The sequence below is a fragment of the Aedes albopictus genome, chromosome 2 (genome assembly GCF_035046485.1).
Source record: "Aedes albopictus strain Foshan chromosome 2, AalbF5, whole genome shotgun sequence".
NCBI lineage: Eukaryota > Metazoa > Arthropoda > Insecta > Diptera > Culicidae > Aedes > Aedes albopictus.
The window spans coordinates 289,622,855-289,636,160 of NC_085137.1; the positions used below are offsets into that span (position 1 = coordinate 289,622,855).

Sequence of the window (13,306 nt, forward strand, 5' to 3'; positions counted from 1 at the left end):
GAACCAAACAACAAACCAATCCTCAATTTTGAACGGTAATTGGAACGTCGTCCTCCAATGGCAATTTATTTGTGTGGTAGCTTCTTTTCCCAACAAATACATTACGCGAATTGAAATTTCTTAAATAAATGTATGAGAAAATGCATTTAAGTAGCGCAGATAGGCATAGGCGCCAGAGGATGCGTTAAGATAACAGAATCAAGGATGGAAATCTACCCAAGTAACCATTAAGCCGTAAAAATAGCATTAAGTCAGCTCTATAGTCGAATATACAACATGATTAACAGAGCTAATAGGTTCTATATCCTCCAATAGAGCTGCTCAAAAGCCACTTTTGGCGTATTATTCGGCTGATATACGGCCTACTCCAACCCACAACCCACCGTACCGAGTCTCTGAGAAAAAGAGTTGTCAAAAGTGGGTTAAAGAAGAAAGAAAAAATAATAAAATGATTTGTTTATCTTTTTTTTTCTGGCATCTGATGCTTCTGTCGATTTTTTTTGCTGCTCTATCCAGATTCCCGTCGATGTCCTCAAGGTTCTCTTAAGCCGATTCACATCATGCTTCCCATCTGCTCCACCAACGCATCATGGATTTCGCTTCTTTTAACCCGTATTAAAAGCAGACGAATCTTCAACATCATGATGTTCTAATCTGATGCATCAGATTCCGTTCAGTAGTATCGGCCGAGGAAACAGTTTCATAAGAAACCAAGTGAGGAACTGGTGGAATCCGAGATATCACCATCGTTGTTTTGTCCGGAGACAAACATGATTATGTCCTAGTGAGGTTTGCGGGTTTGAGATAGAGGAGGTGAATCCGTAGCATGCAGAGGAGAAATTTGAGCTATATTTCGTATTTTAACGGATAGACAAACATTTAGGAATCACTTTTCATAGACAAACATTTAGGAATCTCTTTTCATAATCTTCAAATCTAAATCTTTCTGGCAACTTTCGTGATCTAACTGATCTTCTGAGGAAAATTGAATCATTTGATCCACTTCGATTTCGCCTAACATCGATTTGAACCTTCCTGGGTGGCGATTCACCTACTGATTCGCTACGCCTACGCTTAGTAGTTATTGATCCTGGTAATCGTACAGGTATCTTAGAAATATTTGTTTTTACAAATGAACTTGGATATCTTATCTGGTTTACATGTACATTTTTGATACTTCCATTCTCCACCAACTTAATTTTGTACAAAAACTTACCGATTCTTTCTAAAATGATCGCTGGAATCCACCTAACTAACTCTTTAAAATGGTTTCGGTACATAACCTTTTCCCCTTTTTTAAATTGTTGGTTGGAGTTACAATTTTGGTTTTTTACAATCTTCTTCTTTTCTTCAAATACAATTTTTGAATTTTTAGTTTCATCAAAAGTTACTGTCTTACGACTAATCCCGTTTCCCAACGTCTCATTCGAATGTGCCTTCGGGTTGACGGTTGTCAACAACGTTCTTGGCTTGAACCTGAAGAGCATCTCACTGGGCGATTTCTCTGTAACGGTAGAAGGGGTACTGTTATACCACGCTAGAATATCATTAAGCTTTCTAGACAACGTATCTCTCTTATCCTGTTTTTCCAACAATCTTTTCTTTAAAAAGGTTTTCACCGTCTGAACACCTCGTTCAGCGGCACCATTTGATTGTGGGTGATACACAGGAGATTTGGTTACCCTGACATTTCGCGATTCCCAATATCGCACAAACTCAAGAGAACTAAACGGAGGTCCATTATCGGACACGATTTGCTCTGGCAATCCAACAAATTTGAAAAAATCTTCTAACCGTTCATTAACCTGTTCTGCGTTCGTTCTGTTCATCACCTTTGCTTCAATGAATTTCGTGAATGAATCAATTACCAACAACACTATTTTGCCTTCAAATTCGAAAAAGTCAATATGAATTCTCTCCATTGGACGTGTACAAACTGACCACTTAGATGTCACTTTCTCTTTGGGAACGTTTCTTCTCTGATCACAAACTTCGCATCGTTTGAAATGATCTTCAATATCCTGCTGCATACCTTTCCACCAAAATAATCCTCTTCCTAACATCTTTCCTCTAACTATACCGTCATGGTTGGTGTGTAGCATTCTAAGTACAATATTCTGCAACTTAGCAGGGATCACTAATCGATCACCATAGAACAAGCAATTATCTTGGCAACTCAGGGAATTTCGCAAATTATAGTAGTACTTTAACCGATCTGGGATTACACGAGGCCATCTGAACAAAACAAAGTCATACACCTGAGACAGAATGTCATCTTTTGTTGTAAATTCCGCTACATCACAAGTTTTTAACGGTAATTCTGGACATTGTTCCAACCGATTAATGGACAATTCCTCAATATCTGTGCCACCTGGCACAGGTAATCTGGACAATGCATCTGCATGTGCCAAATTCCTACTTGGCCTATACCCCCACTCGTAATCGTACATTGACAAAATTACTGCCCAACGTTGAAGCCTAGATGCTGATATCACTGAAGTTCCTTTTCGAGGGTGGTAGATTTCCTTTAACGCTTCACAGTCTGAAACGAGCTTAAAGCGATGTCCATAAATGTATTTTTGTAATTGCGTTGTGTTTTCCCCTACTTTTCACTCGCGGTTGTAACGTTGAAACGGCCTACTTTTCTTCACTAAAACAAAAGTGCCGAAAAGTACTACTTTTTGGCACTCTTAAGAGTGCTGAAAAGTAGCACTTTTCGGCACCTTTGCCAGAACCCACTTTTCGATAACTTTCGAGGCTACCGTAGACACAGCTGCTACTTCTACATCCTCTAATGAGCTCGAATCTGAATCAGGACTATCCAGATTCAGATTAAGACTGCAGATCAGGCGTAGAAGCAACAGCTGAAGCTACTTTTGCTCTTGCCCATGGTGCGGTTGCGGTACGACGACGACGACGGGAGTTTGCAAATTTCTGACACCTACCCTATCATAGCCTACCTGATCAAACAAAAGCACCACGCTGACGCGCATGAATGCTGCCACGTGGTTCGTATTGATACATGTACGTGTAGCAAGATTATACTGGATGGGTATTTTTTTGCAATTACAAAAAACTTTGTATGCAACTCGTTGCAAAACTCGATTTTTTCAGCACTCGTCGTATTTATCCAACTCGGCAAGCCTCGTTGGATAAATGTACGACTCGTGCTGAAAAAATCATCATTTTGCAACTTGTTGCATAAATAACTATTGTGGAAACGCTTTACGGCAAATATGATAGCCAATGCTTCCCTATGCAGCTGCGAATAATTTTTCTCTGCAGGCGATAATGTACACGAGGCAAAAATTACAGGTTTCTCTTCCCCATCTACAATGTGAGATAACACAGCGCCTACGCCATAAGGGCTGGCATCCGCTGCAACCACGATTGGTTTATTAGGATCGTAGAGTTGCAACAAATTATTCTTCATAATTAACTCCTTACTCCTCGCAAAACACTCTTCACAATCTCCATCCCAATTGAACGCTACATCTTTACGAAGTAATCTGTACAGAACTCTCAACTCTGAAGAAATGTTCGGAATGAACTTGGAATAGTAATTCAACAGACCCAGATACGACTGTAATTCTTGGATATTCTTCGGAGCTGGTGCATTAACAATTGCAGTTACTTTGGACTGATTAGGACGAATTCCGTCCTGGCTAACGGTATGACCCAGGTAATCTACTGATGTCACAAAGAACTTGCTCTTTTCGGTATTAATCTTCACGTTAAATCTACTCAATCTCTCTAACACTCTGTCCAAAATCTGCTTACACTCTTCTAACGTTCTTGCTCCTATCAACGCGTCATCCAAATACGTTACACATCCCTCAATGTCTCCTAAAATCTGGTCCATGATGCTTTGAAAGATCGATGGAGCAGTTGCCACGCCGAAGGGCAAACGAACATACTGAAAAAGTCCTATGTGTGTATTAATCGTTAGGTATTGTTGTGAGTTCTCCGACACTTTTAACTGCTGATACGCACCTCGTAGGTCGATCACGCAAAAGAAGTTACAATTTGCTAGTTTGGCAAAAATGTCGTCGATTCTCGGTAACGGGTAATGTTCCGATCGCAAATGAGGGTTTATGGTCACCTTGCAGTCAATGCACAGTCTCAAGCTGCCATTGGACTTGGGTACAACAACTATGGGAGAAGCCCACCTACTGAACGCGACTTTCTTCAAAATATTCTCCTCACACAATCTGTTCAACTCAGCTTCAATAGCCGGTCGTTGCTGATAAGGGGGTGAATAAGCAACGTGAAAAATCGGAGTTACATTATCTTCCATGATAATCTCCGCTTCAAAATCGCGAATTGGAGTGTTATCGTTACAAATCACATTGGGGTATTTCAATCGAATCGAATCTAAGAGGGTATTTTCAACACGGTTCATACTCACGATACTTTCCTTGAACTTACTCCTCCATCCTGGCCAGAGGACGTCCATCCACGTGCGCCCCAGAAGAGGTCTGAAGCCCTTGTTGCTTTCGATCACCACCAGCGCGAGTCTCTCGCTCGGACCACGCTGTCTTCTGGACACATCTGCACTAAATCCTCCGATCACCTTGATATTTTGTCCCGTCACAGTTGAAAAATCATCGTTTACACTGAACAACGGTCGGTTCGAGAACCACTTTCGATACAAATTGTCGCTGATCACTGTTGCACATGCCCCACTGTCTATTTCAAATTCTACCGGACGGTTGTCCACAAATAACGTTTCCGTTGCTTCTTTGCTACGCACTAATAGAGCATCGTTCTTCACCGAATTCAGCTGCATCCGAAGGTTAGCGATTTCTGCCGCCAAATCTTCACCAGCACCAACCGTTCCTACGGTTTGGTTCTTCCTCGAATCCTGGCTACCACTACGATTCTGCCTTGCACTTCTCGAATAACACACATTTGCTCCATGACCTTGCTTACCACACGCGAAACACTTCCAGTTTCTTGCTGGACACTTCCCTGATACATGATCTCTACCGCATTTTTCACACACTTTGCGCCGGCCATATTGATTCTTCTGACCGCCATTGCTGTTTCCGAACTTCGAACGACTTTTGCTACGACCCCGATTTTGCTTACCGGATCGCACCACGTGCGCGCCGAACACGTTTTCCCGCACTTTATTATCTTTTTCGGCTAATTCCCAGTTTAGCGCTTCATCTACTGCCTTGTCGAAGGTTAGATTTTTCTGCTTGAGCAGGTGAGTGCGAAGCCTGCTGTCATAGATTCCGAACACGAATCGATCTCGGAGCGCTTCCGTCAAAAAATCACCGAATTCACATTTCTCCGCGAGAGCTTTCAATTCGACCACGTATTCCGACACTACCTGACCCGCATTTTGGTCTGCTTGATGGAACCTATACCGTTCTGATACCTTATTCACATCCGGCCGGAAATGTTTCTTCAGCGCTGCCACTAACTCCGCGTATGTTTTGGTACTTGGATTCACCGGTTGCAATAATTTCTTGAGAATGGCGTACGTGTCCATTCCAAGATGCGTCAAAAGGAACGCCACTTTTCTATTTTCCGGAATGTCGTGCAGAAGAAAATGCTGAAGCATTCTTTCTTCATAGACTTCAAAGTCATCACCCGCGACGTAGTTATCAAACGAACCGAAATTCATCGCGACCTTTACGTTACCGGACGATCCACCCATCACGTATTTGGGCTGTTCTTCTTCGGCCATCATGGCGAGCTGCACTGAACAAACGATAGTAAAAAAATCTTCGTTACGCGACACGTGCTCTTCAAAACTGGATACGCTTTTTGTATCGACTCTCCCCGGCTGCTGATTCAATTGATCACGCGCACTGGACAAACGGTAGCACTTAACCTCACTCCGTTACTATACGAGCCACGCGGTCTTCACTGTTCAGGTACACTTTTGATCGTCTCGTCACTGCTTTTTTCCACTTAACCTCGTCGCCAACTTTTATTGTGTTCGGGGATTTCGGAGGTTAGGTTTCACTGGCACACGCGGTATACGTTTTAACGTTTTATTCTTACACGCTATACTTACAACTGTTCGCTCGAAGAGCAATAGATAAAAGAGGCCTTCACAATGCCGAGGCTCCCTATTTATATGATTTCAGTAGGGTTGCCTGATTGGGTCTAATCTAGATCTCAAGGCGGAAATGAGTTACCGCTCAGTTATAGTCTAGATCATTATAACTAGATTACCATATCTAGATACACAACAAGTTCCAGATAAATAATAGCTTTTAGGGAAACAGTTGATTAAATGCGGTGTTACTTGCTAATAACTTCTGTTTTCTAACCTTTTCGCTGAACTTCATTCACATTCAATATTGCCCCACAGTTTTGTTTTGGTTGCAATCAGTTTTGATTGACACGATTGTCAGGCAGTTTAAGCCGTTCAACAACACTGACAGCCCTCTTATTCGGCTTGATGGCACAGGGTTAACAAGCACTACAAGTTAGCGTTATATACCGATATACGACCTATATTAGGGCTTACGATTGACAGGGCCTGTAAGCATTTGGAAACCGCTTACAGAGCTTGTTGGCACTGGAATACTGGTCAACGGCCTATATAACGCTTATAACAGTGCTTAATGGTTACCTGGGTAGTGATCATGATAAGATCCTGAATGTGTCGCGGTTGATTCGCGAGGCATATGCGGCCATGATGCGATCGTTATCATGGAGTCGAAATGATAAATACTGATAATCATTCACTTTTTGTGCATTCTTGTTACTCCAATATCAAGATATGCCAATGAATGTATTGATTTCAATCATGAATTATGTACTGAAACAATTTCTGTCAATTTGTAATATCTTGCGTTGTCTGCTTCCTTGACCTAATGAAAAGTTTGTAACTATAGACTAACGTTAAACTGAATAAATTACTAATAGAAATATTAGCTGCGTAATGTCCTAATAGCTGAGTCGACACTAAACTTTTCCGATCGATTTCTCCTGGATTTTTTACGGAATTATACAGAATTTCTATAGATTTCTCTCGGGATTCCTATTGAAGAAGTTATTCCTGGGATTTCTCCTGAAGTTCCTCCAAGGGTTTTAAGGAGTTTTTCACTAATTTTCTGTAGGAATTTCTTCCGAAATTTCATCTGTGATTTCTTAAAGAAATTCTCGATAGCTTTTTTCTAGAATTTTTCCTTGGATTTCTACAGAAGTTTCAGCTGGTATATTTCCCATAGGTTCTTGTGGGATTTCTTTTGAGATTTCTCTCCAAGTTTTTCAGGGAATTCTCTCAGTAGATTCCTTCCGGTCTTGATCCTGGGATGCTTTCAGAGTTTTTCAGAATTTATGCTGGACTTTCTCCTAACATTTTTTGGAGAGTTTTCTGTGACTTCGGAAGGAGCTACTGCTGGTATTTCTCATGGAGTTCGACCCGTGATTTATTCTTGAATATTTTTAAAGGCTTTTCCTTGTAGGTAGTTGATTATCTAATGCCTTGCAAAGATCAACCTGAGATCATTTTCTTACAGATTTTCTCGGTATTATTTCCAGAGCTCTTCCCGGAATGTCCAGATTTCTTTGAAGATTGCTCCCGGAGTTCTAACAGGATTTTTTTTTTCAGAGTCTTTCTCAGAATGTCTCCTGTGACAATTAACAAGATTTCTTGTAAGGAAGTTCGGAGAAATATCTGAAGAAATCTCCGTAAAGACTTATTGAAGAATTCTCGAGAGGAACTTCCAAAGAAATCCTGAGAGAAACTGGTACATCTCGAAAAGAACAGTTCTGTGACTAATCCCAGGAGGAAATATAAGGGAAATTTATGGAGGAACTATTAACCTTCCGTAAGTAGCGCGATTAGCCACCACCGCCAGCACCACGATAATGCTGAACACAAAAAGCGAGATTTTTTCAACGCGTTGTACAAAATACAACAGCACGATCTTTTTTTTTTAACGTGTATTTTAACTTAAATGTTAATTCTACACTTAACAGCACAATCGCTTGAGGGTTAAAATCTCAAAAAAAAAATCTGAAAATTGTCTATAGAAGAAATCCGTGGAAAAACTTCTGTAAAATTCCCGAGAGAAACTGTTGAAGAACTGTCTCAAAGAGAACTTCCTGGAAGAACGTTGGCAAAATATTGGAAAGATCTGCGGGAAGAATACAGCTAGAAACTCTGGTACAACGTCCGGGGAGTACATACTCTAGCAGAGACTCCGTGAAAAACTTCTAAAACCTGAAATCGTTGAATATTGTTTGTTGAGCTATTTCTAGAACCTCGAATTTCGAAATCTCAACATTACTACACCACCACAGAGTACAATCATCTAAGTTCTTATTCAAATGGAATTTAACGGTCATATAGTCTGTGGAATTACTGATCGAACTCCTAAATGTTTTTTTCTTGTTTTTTTTTGAATGTTTGGATGTCATTGTAGTTGGAAATGCCAAAGAAGATTCTTACAATTAACCCAAAAGAACTCTGGGGAAAATTTAGAAATATTTCTTAACCCTTCAGCGCGCACGCTGTTGTAAAAAGTACAACACTGCCAAAAAACCTCGCTCGTTGTATACAGGGCGAGCGCGGTGCAGTTTCAGCTGCTTGATGGCGCGCGTCCTGGAAGGTTAACATAAATTTGTATTATATTCGAAATAGTTTTGTCAAACAGTTCTTGAAAGAATTTAACCGTGAAGAATAGTGAAATCTATTGAATAACAAATCTTGCGCATTTTTCCTTAAAATTCTTAACTTTAATTTTGAGGATATTTGGTATAGTGTTTGAGAAGTATCGAAATTCTATGGAATTTGGGCCAATTTTTGAATTAACATTTAACAATTTCTCCTGGAAAAACCTGGAAAACTCAGGGGATTTTATTTTGTCTTATGAGTAGACACCTTGATTGAGAGACTGGTGCCGATATCGATGTTTTAAGCCTTAACTCGCAACATAAAAATATCTGCGTGGATGATGATTATAAAAACAATGAATACTGTTTATGGTATTCGCGAATGTTACAATGACTTTGAAAAATCCACTGTTTTATTCCTTGCTAAGTATCTAAGTAACTGCGATCAGTTGTTAGATCTACTGTGACAATCTAAAGCATTTTGATCAGTGGTCGGTTGCTCTAACGACCGAACTCGATTCGCTAATCGGGGCGCAGTCGTGACCCAACCAGCGAATCCAGACTGTATCCGTAATTTTTGCGTAAGCAAATACTACTACATTCTAAAATTACTTTAATTTCTGCTCATCCAATCACCACTGTCTGTAATAAAAGAGTCGATACTGATTGTTTTTTTAGAATACTTAGAAGCCCTTAGGTCACGGGGATGGTGTACTTTACATTGCTCCAGAAATTGAAAGAACAGCTAATCTTTAATGTTTTTCAAGCTTCTTTTGAAAGGTTACATTAGTTTATGGCCACCAGACTAGTGACGCATAGGCAACTCTGGGTCTCGCCGGTGTAGCTGCCGGCTTAAAATAGCGTGAGAGCACTAGTATCATCTTCTAATACTAAATGATCGAAAAATTCGACCGTTTTGTATCAGTAGTTGATACTTACACTTTCACGCCGTAAATTTGAGAGTTAGATTATGTCGGTTCCGGTGAAAATTGTAGGAAAAACACAAATATACAAGTTTGCAGAACATCACATTTTGATATGAGGCTTCATATTTACCACGGATTAATATGACAATATCATCAGCGAAGCCAAGTATTTCGAAGTCCTCTGTTTCCAGTTTTTTTGAGAAGATCATCAACTATCAAAGACAACAATGGAGTGACAGCACGCATCCTTGAGGGCACCCTTTCACTGCTGTAACACTAATGGATGAGCTGCCAAGGTTTCACGATATCTCTCTTTTTGATAACATTTTCCCATTTCTATCAACAATACATCCGTCAGAGCCACGTCTTGACATAAAGTTCTTCATTAAAGTATAAGATGTGTTATCAAACGCTCCTTCAATGTCAAGAAACGCAGCAAGTGAAATCTCTTTTCCTTCAAAAGATGTTTTCTAGTTTTGTAATCAGCTTATGAAGTGATGTTACAGAAGATTTGCCCTCTTGATATGCAAATTAATTTTTGCCTAAAGAGCTTTTTATTAAATATGACGATCTAATGTGTCCGTCTAGTTTTTTTTATGGACTCATGCTGCCGTGAATCGCATATCAGTCCCATCTTTGCTGGATTTCCTATGCAAATGGGACAGATATGCGATTGACGGCAGCATGGGTCTGAAGGATTTTGGTGATGATTTATCTTATTTGCCTTTGGGATAAAAGAGGCTTACACTTTTCCCCAAGTTGTAGGGATATATTTTGATCCGACAAGCTTCAAACGAATCAGTCTAATCAGCTTCGCCGGAAAACCATGTTCGATCATGATCTATGGAGGGGATGAGCCAAAGTCTACGCTCCATACAAATTTTAATAATTTTGTATGGAGAAAAGTCTACGAGAGGAGAGGGGGTGGTCTGAAATAGGCAAAATTTGGTCTACGTGTGTTATGAACAGCCCCTAAACGACAAAGTAGACTCATCAATCGACCCTAGCTTGTTAAACAGAATTCCGGAAAAAAAAATGTACGCTGAATTGAGAAGTGCTATTTATCTGTAATTCGCGCACTCCAGTCTGTGTAATGTTTTTGTTAAGAGGGCAAATGAGACCATCCGACCAACCAGCAGGCAATTCTTCCTCCTCCTATATATTCAATATGTGCATGGCATGAGAAACTCTGCCGGGAGTTTATCCTTCGCAACAGCGTTGGAGGTTCCACGTTGTCGATTCAAATTCTGTCTGCAGCTCTCCCATTTCCACCGTTCAACAATTCCTCAAAGTGCTATCTCCACACCTGACAGACACCATTCTTTCATCTGTTAGCAAGATTCCTTGGACATAACAGGAGAATGCGCTGTTTTTCTCCGTATGCCATTGACAGTTTCATAAAACCTCCGCATATCATTCTGCTCCATAGGGTAGGGCGGGGCAAGATGAGCACCCTAAGGATCACGTTGGGTTTATTGAAAGTGAACACAATTTTTCAAGGTACCTCTCAGTAGTTCTTATCAGTAGTTCTATATCATGTTTTCTACCACCCATAAACATGACAGGGATCAAAATTCACAATAAGGATGATTTATTTGACTAAACAAAAAAGATGTTTTATGGTCAATTCAAACATGCTGCGGGGCAGGACGAGCACCCCTGCGGGGCAAGAAGAGCACTTCATTAAAAACCTAATATTTTAACTATAAATTGGTTATACAGTGATTGATATAGCAAATCTTTATAGCTATGGTATCACGTTCCCAAATCATCAGTTTCTTTTTAGATTAGTAAAAAAAATGCGGTTTTATAATACTTTATATGAAATGATCCGAAAAACAATAAACGATTATTAAGTGGCTTATTTTTAGAAATTTACGTAATCAAATAGTTACAGAGGATACGGAAACCTAAATTTGACACTTTTGAGTGGATTATAATAATTTCAAAATATTTTCTATACTCTTATCAGGGATGCTCATCTTGCCCCAATATAGAGAAATAACTAAAATTGAATAAATTTTAATGTTTGTTGTTCGAAAATATTTTCTAATATAATTTAAAATTCTTTGCAGTATGCTAGTAATGTTGGCTGATAACCAAAATTATGGTAAAAATTTGATTCTGACGTAAAAACCTTATTTTATTTTAATGATTTCTTATAAGAAAATGCTAAAAATTCTTGCTATTGACTAATTTGACGATATTTTTCAATTCGTTCATTAAGAAGTACCTTTTTTCAGGTTTACAAACAGGATGAACTTTATTCTAACGGATTATGATGTTGTTCGGACAAAATTCATCATAAAAGTAGTAAAACGGAGGGGTGCTCATCTTGCCCCGGGTGGCCATCTTGCCCCGTCCTACCCTACTTTTCTTGCACCTGAGCAATCACATTTTCGCTATGGTCATTTTTCTTTCTGTGGTGGATTCGTTTTTCGGCTGCTCAATAAATAGGTTTACTAAACGTTTATTCTGAAGATCTTAAGGTTTCGATTCAACATACTTTCCGAAACATGTATAACAGTAATAAAATTTTATAGTAAAAGCTTACAGGTGAGAGCTGTCAACATATTATGAATTTAGTAAATGCTGCAAAACATCTCCATAAGTTTAAGGACAAACGTCTTGAAATCCCGGTTCAACAGTGCATCAAAACTTCAGACGCACAAATCTCAAGAAGCAAGCTTCAAACAACAATGCATTTTATTATTCTGTTCTTGCTCACTTGTAATAAGCTTAAAACAAGAAGCTCAGGTGCGCTGGTTTTGTTTACGAAGAGATTTGTGCCCTCAAAATCGTGAGTAGGTGCCAAAGTCGGCCATTGTGGCGGCCATATTGGGATTCTAACAAGTCTGTCCTTAAGGGGTATTTTTGGAAATTACCTTGGGACACTCCTTAGTGAGAAGAGCTAAGAAAATAATGAAGAATTCTAGGGTAAGGCTGGCGCTTTTGGTGGGGGCCAACTAGGCCAACCGAACGCTACAACTGTGGCCGCAAGTATCTATGATTAAATAATTAATTCTATGCTCTTTTTAATTTAGAAGTCAAATTTCAGTTCAATATGTTTTAGAAAACAAAGCTGCCGGAAATAGCTTAAGTAGGTAATTCTGTTTAAAAAAATCATCTTTTCGCACAGCCCCTTTATTTCTGTCGATCTGGACCTGCCCATGATTGCGGCGCAGCACATAGTAGTAATGTTATCTAAAAACAAACGATTCGTTTCGTTCGCGGTTTCGCTTGCATCTGGTTGATCCGAATCAGCAGTATTTAACACTGGATCTCTTTCTTCTTCATTCCAAAATTAGGCCATTATGAAAGGATTTTCAACGCGACTGGTTGAAAAAATTTTCGTCTAAAGCCAGAATCGTATGAAAGCGTAGAACGTCGTCATCGTTCGAATTGATCACAACCGATTGTGTGAAAGGTAATCTAGCAGCGTTCGACTCCCCATTCGTTCGTTCATGATTGATGAAAGAGCATTGCTGCTATCAGCTGCCGAGACGACGACCGTGGAAAATAGGAGTAAAAAATCTCATTTATGAGTCACTGATGCGTACGCGATTATCAGTGCCAGAGGAGGAAGCAACGTGAAAATGTCGTCGGCGAGCAGAGAAAACGTCGACTTGGAGTGCTTCTTGGTCACGAAGCACTCGTGGAAGGGCAAATACAAGCGGATTTTCTCCATCGGTTCCTGCGGAATTTCGACCTACAATCCGGAGAAGTTCGACCTTACCAATCGATGGCAGTACAACGAGATAGTCAGCGTGTTGCCAAACAAGTCTGGAAATGTA

At 39.8% G+C, this 13,306-nt stretch overlaps 2 protein-coding genes across 5 annotated transcripts in view; one reads left to right on the forward strand and one right to left on the reverse strand.

Moving 5' to 3' along the window:
* The window catches only part of LOC109410266 (dnaJ homolog subfamily C member 13), a 56,295-nt gene that overhangs the window by 1,397 nt on the left and 41,592 nt on the right, over positions 1-13,306 (forward strand). For all 4 annotated transcript variants that reach the window (XM_029872861.2, XM_029872862.2, XM_029872863.2 and 1 more), the window contains exon 2: positions 12,821-13,303. In XM_029872861.2, the coding sequence (XP_029728721.2) occupies positions 13,109-13,303 (195 nt within the window). In that variant the 5' untranslated portion in view covers positions 12,821-13,108. The remainder of the gene's footprint in view (positions 1-12,820; positions 13,304-13,306) is intronic.
* On the reverse strand, positions 363-5,698 carry LOC134286625 (uncharacterized protein K02A2.6-like). Its single transcript, XM_062848265.1, has 2 exons — positions 3,314-5,698; positions 363-395 (listed from the first exon to the last, which is right to left on the reverse strand). Exons 1-2 carry the CDS (start codon positions 5,696-5,698, stop codon positions 363-365), a joined length of 2,418 nt encoding a protein of 805 aa, XP_062704249.1.

Coding starts and splice junctions, on each gene's coding strand:
- LOC134286625 (XM_062848265.1), bottom strand. CDS start 5,698: ATGGCCGAAGAAGAACAGCCCAAATACGTGATGGGTGGATCGTCCGGT. Junction 396..3,313: donor TAGATGGGGAAGAGAAACCT/GTAATTTTTGCC, acceptor TCTTTTTCTCAG/AGACTCGGTACGGTGGGTTG.